The sequence below is a fragment of the Papilio machaon genome, chromosome 13 (assembly GCF_912999745.1).
Source record: "Papilio machaon chromosome 13, ilPapMach1.1, whole genome shotgun sequence".
Classification (NCBI taxonomy): Eukaryota; Metazoa; Arthropoda; class Insecta; order Lepidoptera; family Papilionidae; genus Papilio; species Papilio machaon.
Window position 1 is genome coordinate 3,007,487 of NC_059998.1, and position 21,354 is coordinate 3,028,840.

General features: G+C 32.1%; 2 protein-coding genes across 4 annotated transcripts; both read right to left on the minus strand.

The window, feature by feature from the left end:
• Positions 1 to 2,842: 2,842 nt before the first annotated feature.
• On the minus strand, positions 2,843 to 4,204 carry LOC106717798 (density-regulated protein homolog). Its single transcript, XM_014511717.2, has 4 exons — positions 3,891 to 4,204; positions 3,614 to 3,784; positions 3,277 to 3,416; positions 2,843 to 3,026 (listed from the first exon to the last, which is right to left on the minus strand). Exons 1-4 carry the CDS (start codon positions 4,066 to 4,068, stop codon positions 2,982 to 2,984), a joined length of 534 nt encoding a protein of 177 aa, XP_014367203.1. The 5' UTR covers positions 4,069 to 4,204; the 3' UTR covers positions 2,843 to 2,981.
• A 6,301-nt stretch (positions 4,205 to 10,505) lies between these two features.
• Positions 10,506 to 19,653, minus strand: LOC106717791 (septin-2). Of its 3 annotated transcripts, none has more exons than XM_014511708.2 (9): positions 17,139 to 17,653; positions 14,829 to 15,020; positions 14,407 to 14,665; positions 13,152 to 13,302; positions 12,793 to 12,958; positions 11,856 to 12,012; positions 11,481 to 11,565; positions 11,199 to 11,216; positions 10,506 to 10,904 (listed from the first exon to the last, which is right to left on the minus strand). In XM_014511708.2, exons 1-9 carry the CDS (start codon positions 17,278 to 17,280, stop codon positions 10,818 to 10,820), a joined length of 1,257 nt encoding a protein of 418 aa, XP_014367194.2. In that variant the 5' UTR covers positions 17,281 to 17,653; the 3' UTR covers positions 10,506 to 10,817. The 3 variants fall into 3 exon arrangements, with proteins under 3 accessions (XP_014367194.2, XP_014367196.2, XP_014367195.2); XM_014511710.2 differs by lacking the exon at positions 17,139 to 17,653 and adding an exon at positions 18,817 to 19,653 and having other exon boundaries at positions 10,507 to 10,904; XM_014511709.2 differs by lacking the exon at positions 11,199 to 11,216 and having other exon boundaries at positions 10,507 to 10,904; positions 17,139 to 17,651.
• Between the last annotated feature and the right edge of the window lie 1,701 nt (positions 19,654 to 21,354).

Here is a 21,354-nt window from a genome sequence, read left to right on the forward strand (position 1 = left end):
TTTATATTTATTACATTTATTAATTACAATATAATTGGGAATATATAAATTGGTATATATTAAATTATATCGTAATGTAAATGCCGCCAGTCTCTTGGGCACCTTACACTGCGAGCGCAGCGATTTGGGGTCGATTTTTTACATAATCTAGTTTTATTTTTAGTTTGGTATAAGTATATGGTTTAGTTTAGTAGTTTTAACATATTATTCATAGTTTTTACATAATAATGTTATGTAATTTAAATTTAATTATATCGTAATTATTCATTTTCGGGACAAAACAATTAACTGGTAACCCCAATCCTCTCACTTATATATAGGTATAGTCTATAGTACTCTCTATCTGTCCCTTACGGGTGAACGCGCATGTCATATCTATATAATTCAGGTCTATGACACGGTAATAATAATACCGTGAGTGAGAGAGATACAGTTATACCCAATTCCTGTGACGTGACAAAGACAGGGATAACTATCTTCTGTCCCTTTCTGCGTACCAGGCTTTGGAGTTTGTTTGGAACAAAGGTTGTCCCCTACAAACAACCTAGGTTGTCCCTAACAAAGTTTGACATTCGTGCTATTTTTCGAAAATTGTGAGTACTTAGTGGCTGTAATTGTGCAAAAATATTTTGATATTACAGTTTTAGTGAGATCAAGTGTATAAAACATGGTATACTGCTGTATTGTTGGTTGTAAAAGCCGTAGTCAGCGAGAAGAGAAAAACATAACCTTTCAATCGTAAGTACTGAAACTACGCACTTATTCACATGTATTCATACAAAATAAGGAAGAAAATACAAACTAGTTGTTTTTTACAGTCTTTGTAATAACTAATATGTTAAAATACGGGTAAAATTAGCTAAAATAAAATAGTATTTTTCGAACATTATGCGCCCAAACGCAGATGTCATTTGTGTCAAATAATATACTGTAGATCTGGGAAACAAGCGGCCATATTAAACTTCTTTTCAAATTGGTTGGTTATTACCCGTAAAAATAATACCACCATCTTGTTGTAAAAATTACCCTGAATTTAGGGGAAATAAATTATAGTATGTATAATGTATATAAATGAAACAATTCACATTTTTTATACTATTTTCAACAGATTTCAAAAGGAGTTTTTAATTCTGGTATATGCTGTGTTTTTAAATATTTGATACTTTCTTATCCCGTTGATTTTAAAGAGTATGCTTTTTAATTTGTCCCATGTAAATTTTGTTTCTTAGAAATTACAATCAAAATAGTTTAATATTAAGTAGTTTTACATGTAGTGTTCACTGTAATGATATACAGAGTAATTTAAAATTATATGACTATAATATTGGTATGTTTTTTGTAGCTTTTTATGAAGACTTAGGGCTTCGTGCATATCGAAGAAAAATAGGACATCGTTTGAATGCTCGTCTAATGGACCTAAGACTGAAGAGATGCCGCGCTTTGTTGAAGCGGTACGCGGGAAAAAAATATCGGGAAATTCTTTTTTTGGAGTCACTCAAGACATCCTTGATTAAGGCAGCCGCCGATATTGACATGTACCTCGTTCGTGCTGTGATAGACGACTGGCCGAGCAGATTGAAGGCCTGTATTCAAAATCACGGATGTCATTTTGAATAAGCTTTAGTGTCATAAGAATCTATGTTTTGTTAAGTTCAATTTGGTATATAAATGGTCACATAATGAATAAACTTGTTTCAATTATTTTATACTAGCTTTTACCCGCGACTCCGTCCGCGCGGAATAAAAAATAGAAAACGGGGTACAAAAATAATCCTATGTCCTATTCCTGGTTCTAAGCTACCTGCCCACCAATTTTCAGTCAAATCGATTCAGCCGTTCTTGAGTTATAAATAGTGTAACTAACACGACTTTCTTTTATATATATATAGATTAAACATGTGACAGAATTTATGACCTGACTAAGTATTACTAAAAAAATCTGTTTACGTAATCTTAGTCACATAAACAAAAATTACGCATTGTTTTTTATATTTATTACGTTTATTAATTACAATTTAATTGGGAATATATAAATTGGTCTATATTAAATTATATCGTAATTATTCATTTTCGGGACAAAACAAATAACTGGTAACCCCAATCCTTTTACATATATATAGGTATAGTCTATAGTACTCTCTATCTGTCCCTTACGGGTGAACGCGCATGCCATATCTATATAATTCTTCATCTGAGATATAATTCTTCATCTGAGACTGTGACAATGACTGTGTTGTATTTTTTTAAAATACAGACTATACAAAGTTGTTTTCTTTATTTCGTAAATTCTGGCTTACAATTTTATATTTTAATTTTGTTACACATTTACCACAAAAATCGCCATCGTTATAAATAGGAGATTTAAATACTAAAGCTCTACGGCCCACGCAATGAAGTTTACCTTTTTGTTCTTTTTATTTTCTTAAAATTTAAGATTATATTTGTCAGCAGCTGCTTTAAGAATTTTAACTTACTTTAACCCTCTTTATTCATCAATTACCATTTACTAACTAAATCATTTTGTTCGGCATACAATGCTAGATTACATGTTGTAAACTCAAGTTCTTCCTCCTGTTGTTTACTCCATAATGGAGGTGATAGGGTTTTCATTGAATTTTTTTGATGTTCTTGGTCATAACTTCAATTCCTTTTTACCCCCATTCTTCAATAAAGTACTTAATTGATAATTGATTTTATGTATTTATAATGGTATAGGGTTTGCTTTATTTTACTGAATTTTTATAAAAAAAAGCAGCATCATAATTTAACAGTTTCACACATTGATGAAAAATATTAAAATAAAAATAAAAATTTCCAATAATCACATATATTGTGAAGCTCATAAAATAAATAAAACATCACCAATGCTCAATTTCTATTTTAGACTGAGGTGGCAACATTTGCTTTTTCACTAGCAAATTAAAAGCTTTACATGTAAAATAGAAATTAAAGCAATGCCATAACACTTTAGCAGTTTGTGACTATCTCTTCTGATCACCTAAATCTTCGATGCTGTCCTCATCAATCTGAAAAAGTAATATCATGGTTTTTATATGATATCAAACTTCTATTGTATTTAGTTTTTGATTTGATTTAATTTAATAAAATATATAGAAACAAATTAATTTTGTTTAATGCATCATGGTCAAACATTAGCATAATATACCAGACACCTTTTTTGTTAATAAATTACCTGATGTCTAGTAACAGCACAAGCACAAAAAAATATGTTTTGCAACAATCTTATATTGTTAAAACACTTAAAAGGAAATTTACCTCAGGCCATTTCTCTGGTATAACATCAAATAGATCATCCTTAACATCCCCTTGAATAACAATTTCATCATCACCAGTTACAGAAGATCCACAAGCAAATTTGGTACCAAAAAACTTTGCAGCTACTTTTAAGTCTATGTCTGAAATATAATAGGCACAGATTTAATTATTTTAATGCATATAGTGTTATATGTAGAATTGAAATGCCTCCTAATATGCATACATAACCCACTACTTTCAAGGCAAGGACAAAAAAATCTATATGTGAAACCATCTATAATCAATATAGTAAAAGGTATTTTTAACTTTAAAAATAAATAACTCTTACAAAACTTACCAAATGTACTCAACCCAGAAACTACAGTGACAGACTTTTTCTTTCCTCTCGGAGCTCGAGAAACCTGTACAAGCTTGGGGACATCTTCTTTCTTCTTAGATTTAAGCATACCTTTGCCTCCACGCTTTTGACGTTTCTTTTCTTCTTCGCCTCCAGCATTTTCTTCCTCATCTTTAAAAATATATGCAGAAATGTTTTATAGAAAAATTGATTTACCAGAATTGTAGAATAAATTAAGAAAATGTTGTTGAATATAACCTATCTTTTGAGTACTTACCTATTTTTACTTTTTCGAATTCTGTAGGTAAATTTTTTTCGAGCCATTGCTTACATTTATCATATTCTGGATAATATTCACAGTATTCAATTGGCATAGAGCAATTTCCACAATATTGCACCTTTATAGGATATGTTATCCCTTCTCGCGGACCCATGGATAAATCTCTGTCGGCCATTGTTAATAAAAAGTTGCATAAATTTACAACTATATCATAATAAATCAGAAGTGTTATTTTGTTACTTTTATATATTTAATACAAAATAAAAGATGAATAACGTATCATAAGTAAAGTTAACCCGAAATCGGTTTTTGCTTTGACCTCCGTGAAGTTGGCCCCCTCACTTTAATTTTTTTAACTTTTTTTTACGCAAATCGTTTGAGAATCGTTTGAGAGGGTTTGAGAGAAAAGAAATATCGTTTGAGAGTTCCTACTTTCTCCGTAAAAACAATTTCAAATTCTAGTGTTAAGTTGGCCCCCTCACTTTACTTTTTTTTATTTTTTTCAATGCGAATCGTTAGAGAGTCGTTTGAGAGACATTAAGAGAAAAGAAATATCGTTTGAGAGTTTTTACTTTTTCTGTAATAAATATTTTAATTCTGGGCATCGAAAGTTACAAATCGATTTTCTTTTTTTTCCGAATTAAATATAGCAATCATGCACTTAGACGATTCAAATTTATGGTGTAGGTAGAGAATGGTAAGAGAGTGATTGAGAGAAAAGAGAAATCGTTTGAGAGTTAATACTTTTTCTGAAATATATATTTCAATGTCGGAATCGAAAGTAACAAATCGATTTTCCTTTTTTCCAAATTAAATATAGCAATCATGCACTTAGACGAATCAAATTTATTGTGTAGGTAGAGAATGGTAAGAGAGTGATTGAGAGAAAAGAGAAATCGTTTGTGAGTTAATACTTTTTCTGAAGTATATATTTCAATGTCGGAATCGAAAGTTACAAATCGATTTTTCTTTTATTACGAATTAAATATGGCAATCATGCACTAAGACGTTTCAAATTTATTGTGTAGGTAGAGAATGCTTAGGGAGTGATTGAGAGAAAAGAGAAATCGTTTGAGAGTTAATACTTTTTCTGAAATATATATTTCAATTTCGGAATCGAAAGTTACAGATCGGTTTTCCTTTGCTCCGAAATAAATATGGCAATCATGCACTTGGACGTTTCAAATTTACTGTGTAGGTAGAGAATGGTAAGAGAGTGATTGAGAGAAAAGAGAAATCGTTTGAGAGTTAATACTTTTTCTGAAATATATATTTCAATGTCGGAATCGAAAGTAACAAATCGATTTTCCTTTTTTTCCGAAATAATTATGGCAATCGTGCACTTAGACGATTCAAATTTATGGTGTAGGTAGAGAATGGTAAGAGAGTGATTGAGAGAAAAGAGAAATCGTTTGAGAGTTAATACTTTTTCTTAAATAAATATTTCACTGTCGGAATCGAAAGTTACAAATCGATTTTCCTTTTTTTCGAATTAAATATGGGAATCACGAGGATAAACGATTCAAATTTACTGTGTAGGTAGAGAATGGTAAAAGAGTGATTGAGAGAAAAGAGAAATCGTTTGAGAGTTAATACTTTTTCTGAAATAAATATTTTAATTCTGGGCATCGAAAGTTACAAATCGATTTTCTTTTTTTTCCGAATTAAATATAGCAATCATGCACTTAGACGATTCAAATTTATGGTGTAGGTAGAGAATGGTAAGAGAGTGATTGAGAGAAAAGAGAAATCGTTTGAGAGTTAATACTTTTTCTGAAATATATATTTCAATGTCGGAATCGAAAGTAACAAATCGATTTTCCTTTTTTCCAAATTAAATATAGCAATCATGCACTTAGACGATTCAAATTTATTGTGTAGGTAGAGAATGGTAAGAGAGTGATTGAGAGAAAAGAGAAATCGTTTGAGAGTTAATACTTTTTCTGAAGTATATATTTCAATGTCGGAATCGAAAGTTACAAATCGATTTTTCTTTTATTACGAATTAAATATGGCAATCATGCACTAAGACGTTTCAAATTTATTGTGTAGGTAGAGAACGCTTAGGGAGTGATTGAGAGAAAAGAGAAATCGTTTGAGAGTTAATACTTTTTCTGAAATATATATTTCAATGTCGGAATCGAAAGTAACAAATCGATTTTCCTTTTTTCCGAATTAAATATAGCAATCATGCACTTAGACGATTCAAATTTATGGTGTAGGTAGATAATGGTAATAGAGTGATTGAGAGAAAAGAGAAATCGTTTGAGAGTTAATACTTTTTCTTAAATAAATATTTAACTGTCGGAATCGAAAGTTACAAATCGATTTTCCTTTTTTTCGAATTAAATATGGGAATCACGAGGATAAACGATTCAAATTTACTGTGTAGGTAGAGAATGGTAAAAGAGTGATTGAGAGAAAAGAGAAATCGTTTGAGAGTTAATACTTTTTCTGAAATATATATTTCAATGTCGGAATCGAAAGTTACTAATCGATTTTCCTTTTTTTCCGAAATAATTATGGCAATCATGCACTTAGACGTTTCAAATTTTTTGTATAGGTATAGAATGATTAGGCAGTGATTGAGAGAAAAGAGAAATCGTTTGAGAGTAGATACTTTTCCTGAAATAAATATTTCAATTTCGGAATCGTAAGTAACAAATCGATTTTCAAAATCTTACAAATCTCAAAAATTGAAATATTTATTTCAGAAAAAGTATTAACTCTCAAACGATTTCTCTTTTCTTTAAATCAATCTATAACCATTCTCTACCTACACAGTAAATTTGAATCGTTTATCCTCGTGATTCCCAAATTTAATTCGAAAAAAAGGAAAATCGATTTGTAACTTTCGATTCCGACAGTGAAATATTTATTTCACGAAAAGTATCAACTCTCAAACGATTTCTCTTTTCACTTAATCACTCTCTTACCATTCTCTACCTACACAGTAAATTTGAAACGTCTAAGTGCATGATTGCCATATTTAATTCGGAAAAAAGGAAAATCGATTTGTTACTTTCGATTCCGACATTGAAATATATATTTCAGAAAAAGTATTAACTCTCAAACGATTTCTCTTTTCTCTCAATCACTCCCTAAGCATTCTCTACCTACACAATAAATTTGAAACGTCTTAGTGCATGATTGCCATATTTAATTCGTAATAAAAGAAAAATCGATTTGTAACTTTCGATTCCGACATTGAAATATATACTTCAGAAAAAGTATTAACTCTCAAACGATTTCTCTTTTCTCTCAATCACTCTCTTACCATTCTCTACCTACACAATAAATTTGAATCGTCTAAGTGCATGATTGCTATATTTAATTTGGAAAAAAGGAAAATCGATTTGTTACTTTCGATTCCGACATTGAAATATATATTTCAGAAAAAGTATTAACTCTCAAACGATTTCTCTTTTCTCTCAATCACTCTATTACCATTATCTACCTACACCATAAATTTGAATCGTCTAAGTGCATGATTGCTATATTTAATTCGGAAAAAAGGAAAATCGATTTGTTACTTTCGATTCCGACATTGAAATATATATTTCAGAAAAAGTATTAACTCTCAAACGATTTCTCTTTTCTCTCAATCACTGCCTAAGCATTCTCTACCTACACAATAAATTTGAAACGTCTTAGTGCATGATTGCCATATTTAATTCGTAATAAAAGAAAAATCGATTTGTAACTTTCGATTCCGACATTGAAATATATACTTCAGAAAAAGTATTAACTCTCAAACGATTTCTCTTTTCTCTCAATCACTCTCTTACCATTCTCTACCTACACAATAAATTTGAATCGTCTAAGTGCATGATTGCTATATTTAATTTGGAAAAAAGGAAAATCGATTTGTTACTTTCGATTCCGACATTGAAATATATATTTCAGAAAAAGTATTAACTCTCAAACGATTTCTCTTTTCTCTCAATCACTCTCTTACCATTCTCTACCTACACCAAAAATTTGAATCGTCTAAGTGCATGATTGCTATATTTAATTCGGAAAAAAAAGAAAATCGATTTGTAACTTTCGATGCCCAGAATTAAAATATTTATTACAGAAAAAGTAAAAACTCTCAAACGATATTTCTTTTCTCTTAATGTCTCTCAAACGACTCTCTAACGATTCGCATTGAAAAAAATAAAAAAAAGTAAAGTGAGGGGGCCAACTTAACACTAGAATTTGAAATTGTTTTTACGGAGAAAGTAGGAACTCTCAAACGATATTTCTTTTCTCTCAAACCCTCTCAAACGATTCTCAAACGATTTGCGTAAAAAAAAGTTAAAAAAATTAAAGTGAGGGGGCCAACTTCACGGAGGTTTTGCTTTGCTATTCGATAAATTTGACAGAATAGAATACGGTCAAAGAGTAAGTTTTGAGAAGATGACATTTGTCTATGATTATAAGGATTGTAAAAAATCTAGCAGAATTTACCGTTCTTTTTACGTTAAACAATGTAAAAATGTAAAACCTTTAGGTATATACAATAGCAGTTTATATTTTTCCTGGATATTAAAAATTTACGTCATGTAGGTACCAAGACACATCTGAAAAATCGATGCTCGATTTGCAAGAATGTCGTGTAGGTTTTGAAGTGGATTCGCGGGAATCTTTTAGTTTTTTAATTTGTACCGCTTGATTCTAGAAGTACTGGGGTATCTACGAAGTCAGCGACTTAGTATATGAAATCACTTTCGTACACACTTTATTAGATATTTGTAGGTATCTAATGTTCTTATCATCATCAACCTGCCCTTGTCTCTCCGGATGGGCAACACGGCACAGTGTCACGGCCACCTTTCATATATCTCTAAAAACGATCACATCTGAATTTAATTTAAATTTACCCACCACCACAAAAATTGGCAAATATTGTCAATAACATTGTTTCCTTAACCTTACACAGTTCCCTTAGTCGTTGGTGGCGATAACCACTTAACATCATGAGTGAAACAAAAAAAAAAGATAAAGTCGATAAATCCTATCGGGTAGCATTCTGGTCTAATTAATTTAAAAAAAAGACGAGTTACTATAAGTTGAATTGCCCAAGTAACGTACGAGTACGGCTGTGTTAGTTTCTGGCTTGCGTGTTACAATATATTATATATATTGTATATTTATTTGTGATGGGATAGTCTGCTTTTTACTTGACGAATACACAAACACTTTTAAGGGATGAATATGTCGGTAACATTAGGAAAAACAATTTCATTTATTAAATAAAATACACTTATACATAAAGTATCAATTTACTTTAATATAATATATTGATACAAAAAATCACATCATAAAACTTTGGTATAAATTAACTTTTTTGTAATACACGAGCAAACATATTTGCTGAAAAATCTTTTACATACACAGAAATGAATAAATTTGTCTATGAGTTATTTTAAAACACTTGTAATAAAAATAAAAATTGTAAAGCGAATAAATTTAGTTATACTTAGTATCATTACTAAATATACTATCGAAGTTTGCTTACAATAAATAATAAAAACCTAACTTTGTTATTACCGATGTTAGAACATAGAACATTATTTATCACTGTTTACCAAATTGTTATTATTAATCGAAAAACAAAAAGTTCGAGCTATAATTGCTACTATTTTATTACGTTCGACTGAATCAATTAATTACGGAATTGTAGGTTTGCTTCGCGAATCGCTGAGTTAGGTTTTAGGCCAAAATGAAGTTATGATAACATTTGTAATTTAAATAATTTTAAAAAAAATTAACAAGAGGTTAATTTAAAAAGATATGCCAACATTTGATCGGTACAGGATATAAAAGAAATACCTAATTTACGTGAATTTCTAATGTCATGACACTTGTTTCAGAACAGAATTGCTATCTTTGTTTTTTCAAACAGTATGAAAGAAATATACATTTTAAAACTGGCAATTTAGTGTGTCTTTGTTGGTTTCTAAAAATGTATCTCGTGAGAATTTATTCTTCATTTTTTTACTACAATTTCTACTTGTTAAAGACATAACGAAATAATTCTACTTAAATTATGCTACTCTAACTTTGTTATCTTGACACACTTCAGTTAACTAAATTAATTGATATTGTAAATAAAACTTGATAGTAAATAGAGTTTTTACACTTTCTGTTCGAATTAAATTTTTTAAGTTTTCATACTATTGTTTTTGTGACACATCAGTATGCAAGTACCTTATTATGTACCGTCTACAAGTTTTAGGTGCTCGGGTAAGTTATCTAAAGGCTGACAAAGTGATTTTTCTTATTCGATGTTAGCATTTATTTAATGCTTTATTAATAAATTTAGGCAAAAACTTAATTGTAAACAAATAATAAAATAATTTAACTACAATATTAAGATTTAAATTATTTTGTAAGTCTGTTAAAACAGATCTTTAAAAACATTTTCAAAATAATTATTTAAAAAATTACAATTAATTTTAATAATTCATTTATTAGACTATTAATATCAATAGAATATATATTTAGTTCTAAAATCAGCAAAATAACTAGGTAACTAGTTTATTAACTTATTAATATTTACACCTCGTTCCCGTCATTGACAAAGATATCTCTAAATCAATCCAATCCATAACTTCGGAGAGGTTTGTATAGTTAACTACTATCTAGGGGAAGAGATAGAAATCTTTTCATATATCTTGGCGGCCCAAGGTCATCAGTGCGAAGTTAAGAGTCGCAAAGATATGTGAAAACATTTATACACTGCCATTCAAACTCTACGGCGGCTCGCAATTTCGCACGTGACGCCGCAATTGAGACAAATTCTATTTTCGACGGGATATGAAGGGATTGTCGGACGCCGCTTGTGCAAGAGCTTACTGTATCCGTAGGCTGCCTTAAAGTTTGTATCTTAAGATACGTTTATAAATAACGGTACAACTAATTATTGCAGTCTATGTTTTATACATCTATAATGCTGTCGTGCTTTTTATCAGAAGCCTTGAGTTTCTCCTGCATTTGTGTCAACATGTCCTGCATGCGTCGTATCTGCAAGTGAAATTGAATATTATGTTTGTTGATTTTACTTTAATAGAAAATTTATGTATGGCTGAATATGTCTGAAAACTTTTTATAATACTAGGCGAAGTCATGCAATATGTTTTAACCACATGAAAAATGATATTATGGCGCTATAGATCAATTTAAAATACAAAACCATGCGTCGCTCATACAAAAGTAGAACATCTACTTTATGAGGGTAATATTGAATTTTCTTGAATATTGAATGAATTTAACGTTACTATAATTTATGAACTGTTCATAATCTACTGGAAAAGTTACCTCCACATGACTTTGCAACTGTCAACAATAAAAGATCATTTAAAATTATTGGCTTAAATAATTGATCGGCTCATAAAAGTAGTTTATTTATTTTAATTTGTCGGTGCGTGAACTTTTGGGAGATACAATACAAATTTTAGTTCAGTTCAGTTCTCTCAGGTGGATGACTAATAAGTATCTTTTTTAAACTGCTACCTTTCCATTCGTTCATTTGTTTCACCATGAATTTCCACTATAGAAACATTTATACAAAACATATCGATTATTATAAAAGGTTATTACCTCTTCATCTTTTTGTAGTAATAAACGATCGGTGTCTGTAAAAACTACTTCATTGTTATTGCCCATGGAATCTCTCTTCAGTTTTCTGTAAAAGGCAAAATAACATTGTGATAAAGTAAATAAAATATGTTATTATGTTTGTACCCTTGTTACTCTTACACACATCTGTGTCAGCCGTCATATCTGAATTAACTCCCTTCTTATGCATATACTCTTTCACACATTACTCTTTTACTCTGACCACACTCTTTTTGGTCTTCTACATTTGTAGCAACCTTCGTACAATGCTATAACTCTATTTTTCTTAAGATTGTTCAAGAATTTCTTATGTCCAATATCTTAGAGCATGTTTTGCTAATGTAAACATGAGGTTACCCTCGTTCGCGCAATGCGTGCTGCGATATCTGTGAGATGCACTGCGCGCGGAAGTTCTCGTAATGGACGTCCTGCGTCACATCCTTCAGGTCCTGCATGTGCGTAGAGATCAGCATCGTGCGCAGCTTTGTGAAGTCCGAGTGACGCGGGTTCTCCACTGCACAGGAGAAGAAGAAACTACTGTTCATTTCTCGCACTAGTTAAATTAACTTTCGAGTGTTGCGGACACTTACACCTTCAACATATCTCCTTTATCTTTGAAAATTACGTTTAATTTAATCCGTCTCTATATATCCGTATTTAAAATTATGTAATTCGCTAGTAAATGTTAATGATCATGTTGTTTTCCGTTGAAGATTGAAAAAATCAAAGTCAAAGCGATCTACTCAAAATATAAGAATGTAATGCAAAGTAAAACGTGCCACACCTACATATTAACATTTTAACGTTACTTATCGTAATTCCTGATTCACCAGAGACCATATTTTGTGTTTTGTGCAAATTTATTATCGTTTATTCAAATTTATGTTGACAAGAAACAAATTCTTGTGTTCATCCACATTTATGTAAGCAAAGGGGCCAACAATTGACGCTTTTATACATTCTTTCTGCATTATCTTACTAATATTATAAATGCGAATGTTTAGATGAATGGATGGATGTTTGTTTGAAGATATATCCAGAACGGCTCAACGAATCTCGATGAAATTTGGCTTTTTTTAATTCCGCGCAGACGGAGTCGCGGGCGACAGCTAGTTATTTAATAACAATAAAATAAGTTCAATACATTACATTCTTTACACGGAAACTGTGAATTTCAAATGTCGTTATAGTTATCTCTGATTTTTAAGAAGAGCGAGAAGGATGCCAATATTGTTGACTACTTACATAAGCAATAGGTAGAGGTATTAACTATTTGAGATACGATTATGCTAACCGTCAACGATGCCCCAGGGGTACTGTCTGCCGCGCACGCGCCGTCCACCGATCTCCATGACGGTGTCTGCAGCGACCACGGCGAAGGGCACCGCCGCCTTCAGCTCGCGATCCTGCTGCTTGAACTCCTCGTCCTCGTCGCTGTCGCACTCAGGGAACTGGTACACCTGAATCAAGCAAGAAAATAACCAATAAAGTCAAGTAACCGTAACTAGTTCGTATAAGTAACGATTTCTATTTGTTTCGAGGCATAGGTACATCTCCAGTTTCTTTTACATATGGAAGTAATGTAGATACTTATATGGATAAGTTACATTTGCAAATATCTAAGCTAAGTAATAATATAATTTGACTAAATACTTGTATTTGATAGTCTTCTAAGTCCTGAAGTATGCGCGCTTTCAGCTTCTTAACTTCCATGACAGTGAGTGAGTCTGCCTTAGCGATAACGACCACGATGTTCACCTTCCTGTGCAGCCGCCGCATCATCTCCACGTCCACTTGCCTCAGGCTGCCACATTATAACAATTTAAAGTGTATCAATTACACCATTACAATGCCGCTCGTTCAATTGTAACAGACGTTAAGCGATCGTGAGATTGCTCGATATCATTACCCATCAATCAAATGAGGCGTAACATGGAGTGTGATTGGAAATGTAACTATTAGCGCAATGAGGTTTTATTGGACTGTTAGTGGATCAATAAATTCTTCTATGCATGTACAGTAACACATTAACAACACTTTGATGTCACCGTACATTTCTATTGCCTAAATTGTAGTATATCTATACTACAGAGTAGGTATATAAACATACTCTCTTTGAAGAATGTGAGACCAAAAATGTTTAATAGGTACTAGTGTTTCGTAAATATAGTGAGTTTCCATTTCAATAAAAGAACATAAGTACGAATCTATGTTAAAAGATAGTAAATATTTCGATTCAAACATTAATAAAGTAGTTGCAAATTAAACTATTTATCGATAGGCACGACTAAAGTTATAGCGTAATAATAGTCATAGATATTGATGGCGGTTTTGAAAGAATTATAACTGTTCTTTTCACATCAGTTATATTATTTCCAAAGAAATCGTCGCATTAATAGAAAAAGGCCATCAAAAGCATTTAAAAATCGGAGAAGTTTTCTTACTATTACAATTTACAAAGATCGTAATGAGCTCAATATTTTTTTGATGTCAATGACATTAAAATGATTGTCCTCTATATGCGGGCAGGCGGGCACGTGTGCTTCCGCAACAGTCGACAGCGCGCGGCTATCACAGCCCATGATCAACTTTGACCCGCCACATTCTTTATATCAAGAATTGATGGCATACCAAATAAATAACTTATTCATAGAAATATGCTGATATTATTCATAAATGTATATTCATATTATTCTAATAGATAGATAACGAATTTGACGACTTCGGTGTGACTAAATATAAACAAGGAGCAAGGCACTCTACTGACAAATTAAGCTTAAGAATCCCCAATTAAATTTTGTAATCCAATACACTTTTTGGGCTTATGAAATATACACTTATGATTCAATAACTATTAGAAGACATCTAAGCCTTACGTTTAAACATTTAAAGTGTAAAATGACCATACCTATGAGCCCAGGGAGGTACAAAGTACAGGCAGCAATGCACCCTATTGTCCTGCATGTGCCTGCGGTTGAGACCGCTCTCGTCGGTGAAGTACTGCCGGAACTGGTCATCGACGTACGCGGAGCAGACACGCCACGAGTCTTCGCAGTTGATGGCGTCCCCGAAGCCCGGTGTGTCCACTATCGTCAACCGTAGTCGCACACCTCGCTCTTCGATCTCCATCGTCTTTTTCTCTATAGTTGTCGTCTTTTCTAATCTGTCTATATTAACAATTTACTTGTTCAATATTTCAACGCCCTTTTTTTAAAAACTAAGTTGTTACGTAACGTTTCGTTTTCAAGGAAAGTGACTATGATCTTATTTAACTTTACATCAGAATGTAACATGTTTGGTTTGGGTAAATTATAAAGAAAAAAAAGTTACCGTGTACATCGGGTATCGTTCTATTTCTGTAGAGGTCTCCTAAGAAGAGGCTATTGATGAGTGTAGACTTGCCGAGACCGGACTCGCCGACCACCATCAGCGTGAAGTCGAAGCCTCGCTTCACAGACTTACGGTGCACCTGCTCCGGGAGTGTCGCGAAACCGATATAGTCGCGCTCACCGCGATCCCTTTCTGTTGAACAAAAAACTGTTTATCAATATCTTTCTTACAAACGGTAGCAATTTTGCTAATCAAATAAAATAAACTTTTATGTTGATTACAACTGTACAAGTACTTAGTTTTTCAGAAATCACTTGGTATCGATTTGAGCTAAAACTTTTTGTTATACCTTGCGCCATTAGACTAAAATATGTATTTGCTTGTAAATCAGAATCTTAACTAAACATGATTATTTACTGTGACTAAACACAGTAGTTATGACGATATTAAAGATGAGGTGATCCTCTAATAAAATGATTGCAATAGCTTTACTCACTACTGAACACTCAATTACTTATAACAAGGTATTCAACCTCGTGTTTCGCGGGTCACTATAGCAAAGTGAGTTGTTATTAGGTCCAGTCATCTACAAACTACAAATGTAATAATAAGAGAGATGTTTGGGTTTATTTATCCCTGAATTAAGATTACAAAATTACTTTGTTATTATGATCATTTTCTTAACATTTTTGTAGATTATAGCGCGAAGAGGCACCCACAAATGGGATTTGATTTCCGTGTAATTATTTTCCATTGTGTAAATGGAGCATCATAATTATGCAACAGAAAATTCAAACAAAAATGTATACAAGTAAAGTAGTATGCGTTAGCTAGTACAACATCGTAAATGGTTACGCTCGGAGTGGAATGCAAAATAGCTTTGTTTTGTTATGCTTATTGTTATTCTTATTTTATACGATGACACTAGAATTAAATGTTTTGTTGGCGTTTTTTATCATATTGTTAATCGTTACCGTCATCGTAATAAAATTTATTGTAGTACTAAATTAGTTTGCATCTTTTTATGTCTATTCTGTTATTAGAAAATTGTTTGGAAATCACAGATACTTAGGCATAAAATACTAGTAAACTTAATGTAACTAGTAGAATTTTTATTGACGAGGATATTATTCGCTGTCATACCTATGTGATAAAAAGTTGTGTATTTTGTGGCTATTGGGATTTATTCTAAAGCCTAATTTAAAAAAAATTGAAAATCATCTCCATTACCATGACAGGATTTTTTTTAACTTACGATACGTTATTATTGTTACTTTGTAATACAAAATTAAAAAAAAAATACTAAAGTCACCGAAGTAATATTGGAGGCGATGTGCACTGTCCTAATTTGGAAATAGAACAACCAACGTTTACGTGGCGTAACAAGGCCGGTATTAAAACGTACTGATGAAATATGTAACTATTTTCGTTTTGATATATCATATCAAACTAGTCATGTGTGTTTTATACTTCTGAAATGTACTTACACTACATTTCGTTACACTGCTTATCAAATCTTCGTTGCCGAGGATCGAACCTACGGCCAATACTGACATTACTGCAAACTCTCTCTTACGATGTATTTTTATAACCTAATGTTTTACAGTTGTATAGTGTATCATAGAAATATGTCTCAGGACTGACATTCTTCATAAGTTTCATCCGGCAACAATATAAGATATGCAGTGAAATATGTAGGTACTTCCTGTTGACTGAACTAGTCAATTGCGCGCGTAATCACTTCCTTTTCATGGACATAGTGTCGCATCTACGAGACGTAGAAAGCGAAAAATAACGTGCATGGACTCCTTTTGTTAGGTTTGTGCACCGGGAGGCTGATCATAGTTGAGCGTAGCGCGGCGGAGTGTGAAGATACTGGTTCTGCCAGGGACATAGTTCAGCCACACCGAACCACGCACACCTTACGAGTATATTGGGGACAAACGGAAGCGACATACGTGCACATCAAAACTGCTGCTACATTCTTTACTGTTGTTAATTAGTGGGACTATTGCAAAACGGACGTACAAATTAATGTCTGCCTCTACACTATTACGGGATCATCAACAAAAACCATACGAATAGAAACTGAATGATAGGTTTTGTAATTTAGTACACTTGCATTCAAATATAACTCCCACGATGTTAAACAATGGAGATATTGTGATGTTATTGTTGTGACTATTCCCATGTTATGTTCACAAATAATCAAATATAAATTATATTTGTATTGTAAATTTTGAATTACAAATATTTATGGGTTTCAATGAATTAAATGATGATAGAATTCATACAAATACAACAACTTACGTAGTTTTATCACAGTAGTTAATGCAGAATTCTTCTTGTTTTCTTTCTTGTTACTTTCATTATCTGAATCGTTATTGATAATATTGATGTGCTTATCATTAATACTTATATCTACGATAGCGTAATGTTCGCTGTTTTCCATTGTTCCAAAATATACGCGATTTTTATCGTTTATTTCGTAGCGTTTTCTTCACAGCACTGTTTGTATTACAAAGGTATTATTTGTGAAAAACGTGCGATGAAAATAAAAACAGCGCGGGAAATACTGCAACACGGAGGTGTATTACACATTTGTTTTAATGAAGGAAACAGTACGCGGTATTTCTCTACACAAATGTTGATAAAAAGTCGTGGAAATAAAATGTTTGTAGTACCAAGTACAGACGGCGCACGAGCGCGCTCTACTGTTCGAAACGCGGTACAGAACTGCGCGCGCCCGATACAAAACTTCACTGCCATTCGTATAAACTATGTTACGTCATTCATCAACGACAACCGAATTAAATACTAGGCCTATTATGTGACCTGTAATTTAAATTGGGTTAAGCTGTCTACTTACATAGGTGTTGATAAATGAAAAATGTTCATTATTAAACAAAGTGATTGGGAACATCTTTCTAGAAAAACTAAGATCGTAAAATAGATATAAATTTGTTCTCTGTTATAATTTTAATTTAAAACTTTTATGTGACCGTGTACAGCAGCGTAGATGTATAAGATAATAAAGTCTACAAAACAAAACTATGCATACTCCTCTAGATCATGGTTTTAAGATAAAACATATTCAACAGTTATGACCTAAATTTTTAGTATGTATTTTCTTTGATTTTACACAGAATTTTAGTAAAACTGTGTTTATATATTTATGATATATTTTTCCACATCAGTGCATCTTCTGATTTATTGTTATATTTAACTTTTAGATTTCAAGCTAGGTCTAATGAGCACTTCAAGCCATGGCACGAGACCGTTGTTGACAATGCTCAGAATGTCAAGATGTCGTTAGCTCGGTATATTACTGCCAAATATAATTCAACTATGGCACATAGTTATATTTATATAAACTATATTTACACCGAATTTCTTAAGTCGTGATTCCCGCCTAAAGTAATATTTTTATTGAAATTGAAACGGCAATTGCAATTAAAACTTTACAATTTATTGCTATTCTAAACTTGACAGGATTTAAGATTTAATTTTAGTTAGAATACATTTTATTTAAAATCGTGTAAAGTCCAAAAATTAAGCTCGAATATATACAACATATACAAATGCACTAGTTTTTGCCCATGACTCCGTCCACGCGGAATAAAAAAAACACTTGACAAAAAACAAAGTAGTCTATCTAGTCTTCCAGATTAAGTTCTAGGATATATGCCAAATTTTAGAGACGTCGTTTTAGCCATTCTGGAGATACGTAATAACAAAAATCCATCCATCCATCTAAACTTTTTTATTTATAATATTAGTTAGAATTAAGAAGTAAGATTTGACGAACTCTTTGTCTCAATTAAGATGTTCTGTAAAGACATGGCACTGTAACCTTCACGACTCATATCTTTTTACTCGCAAGGTTGTTGTTTAACATATTTTCAACTGATTCTTATAAATAATGGAAAATAAAATAACAAACATAACTATACTTAAGTAACAATAGAACATAAAAATGTACGCTTACCCATTGTCATGACTGCGAAGTATCGTCAAAACTTCCGTTGACAGAACAGCCTATGCAGATTTTGAAAATTTTCATGAAATTTTCATAATGTTTTGTATTTTCCTAACATCATTGCATAGGTTATAATGTTAACAAACATTTCAACTACATGTACTACACTACCTACTTATTACTTATAAATTTTGTAAACCGATCGATCGCCAAATTAAGTCACTTTAAATTTCCACAAACATTATTTTACAACGTTCAAATTTTATACTAACAATCTCGATTCTAATATTAGAATATTGCGCATACGAAATGGTTGGTTACCTAGTGTTTAGCAAAAGTGCACTGACTGTACATAATAACTGACAATATCCTATACATTAAACGTAACTGAAAGAAAAACAAATTTACTAGTCGCGCGACACCTATTCCTAAAATTGTATAATTGAAAAACTGTAGAAAAAATTGGTAAAATAAATAAAATCACATTGTTTGTGCGCCCTTCTGTGCGTTTTAGTTACGTAATGGGGTCCCGGGGAGAGCTCGGGCCGATCGGACCCCGCAGCCAGCGGCTGCGCGCGCAACATCATGCGCGGGAACCCTGCCGCCTCCGGAGGGTGCAAATAGTCGATATAACGTCACGCTCCGCGCATGCGCTCACCTCATCACCTCCCATCACCCTCTGTCCTTGTCCTCGCTCTCAAACCAGTTTTGTTCATTAAATCTAACATCTTCAGTGGCCTAGATGCAGCAATCGTCACTGGCAAATTCAAGGTCAATATTGTGTCTATTTAAATCCCAAGAGTTCCCGGAAGCTGCTCTACAATATATAAAAACAGCTAATGACGTGACTTTCTTTTCGTGATACCTCTCTACCACTTCTCATCGTTGTCTATTATTAATATAATAACGATGTACAATAGATACTTTATAAAACCGAGTGAAGATATTATCTCTTAAATAAAAAATAGCTTCTTTTTAAAAATTTAAACAGTACAAAGTCAGCTATTTATTGTCTGTTATATTGAGTTACTTACAGGGCAAGAGTTAAAGTTTTTTTAATTATCACTGGGAACTGACAAGCCAGAAATAGACGGTTAACGAAACTTATATAATCTTAAATAAAAAGTAAAATAAATGTACTTACATTTAAAAAGTTAAGGGAATAAAATGTTCTGTTATTGAACATATTTAAAGATTTTTTCTGTATTCGATTTTTTTTTGTATATTTATGTAAGTGCCATCTATTGACAAAAATAGGCATTTAAAACACTTGTAAACCCTGTATTACAATATAAACTTCATTAAGTTAATCTTCAATAATCGAAGTTAAAAAAATATTTTACTTCGATCACAGAACAGTTCATCAAAGATATTTTTAATGATACTTAATTGTCGTAAAATCGAAAAAGTAACTTTTTTTAAAAGGTTTTTTTAGGAAGCTAAGATATGTATCTTCAGTATGTTGATTTGTTCGCATACCGGGCCCTTTACAGTAAAAAAGATCGTTGGATGAGATTTATAAAATTTTTCATAGAAAAATGCATTTAAAAACACAAAACTAACTAGGCCAATATAGTGAAAGTGTTTTCAAACACAATACAATTTCTCTTTAATTGTTACTTCTCCATCTCGATGCACTTCGTTACGTATCTAATGATCTAAGTTGAGACGGGAACTTACGAGTATGCGATCTCACAAGACTTTTTGTCCTAATCTATATATATAAAAGAAAGTTGTGTTAGTTACACCATTTATAACTCAAGAACGGCTGAATCGATTTGACTGAAAATTGGTGGACAGGTAGCTTAGAACCAGGAATAGGACATAGGATAATTTTTACACCGTTTTCTTTTTTTTATTCGGCGCGGACGGAGTCGCGGGAAAAAGCTTGTACTGGGATAAAAATGTTATAATCTTTATCCGCCTTTCGCCAAGCTTATTACTAATGTCAATAAACTATGTCGTCAAAAAACATCGTACACCAAATAGGCTAATTAGATTACATATTTGTATTAATTTGTTTTTTAAGAAATACGATTCCGCCCATCAAATAATTATCGGCGTAACATTGGGGAATGGTCTGCGCAATAGTATTTGTTAAAGGAATTAGTGATTTTAGGTAGACTGAAGAAAATGCAGGCACAATATTGACAATTGATTTCAAAGAAAGATTGATAACTGTTTTACGCTTCACGACCGTCGCCACATTTGTTTAGGGCCACTACATTAAGCGTCTATGTATTTGTGTATGGGCGTTTGTATGCGTCCATTTGATTGTCACCTCCTATAGCTGTAGTCTAAACCATTTTGAATAGTGAGGTTTTTCAATTCGCATTCTTTTGTGGAGTTTCATAATAGACAGTCAAACAGGCTTATTAATTTATTAAATTAACCACTTGTCTTGTTATATTTATCTTGTTTTTTTTGTATTATATTTATCGTCACCAGCATAATTTGGAGAGTAAAATGTAATATGAAGCTTTTTATAATAAATAACACTTTGCGATCAACAAAACGGTTTTCAACGGTTCAGGTGGATGCAAAGGA

What these genes read in the sequence shown, in the direction of transcription:
- LOC106717798 (XM_014511717.2), bottom strand. Translation starts at nt 4,068, where the DNA reads ATGGCCGACAGAGATTTATCCATGGGTCCGCGAGAAGGGATAACATAT. An exon ending in TTCTGGGTTGAGTACATTTG is followed by an intron (nt 3,417 to 3,613) that starts GTAAGTTTTGTA and finishes ATTATATTTCAG; the next exon opens with ACATAGACTTAAAAGTAGCT. An exon ending in TACCAGAGAAATGGCCTGAG is followed by an intron (nt 3,027 to 3,276) that starts GTAAATTTCCTT and finishes TTACTTTTTCAG; the next exon opens with ATTGATGAGGACAGCATCGA.
- LOC106717791 (XM_014511708.2), bottom strand. Translation starts at nt 17,280, where the DNA reads ATGGAAAACAGCGAACATTACGCTATCGTAGATATAAGTATTAATGAT. An exon ending in AACGATACCCGATGTACACG is followed by an intron (nt 14,666 to 14,828) that starts GTAACTTTTTTT and finishes TTGTTAATATAG; the next exon opens with ACAGATTAGAAAAGACGACA. An exon ending in TAGAAGACTATCAAATACAA is followed by an intron (nt 12,959 to 13,151) that starts GTATTTAGTCAA and finishes TGCTTGATTCAG; the next exon opens with GTGTACCAGTTCCCTGAGTG.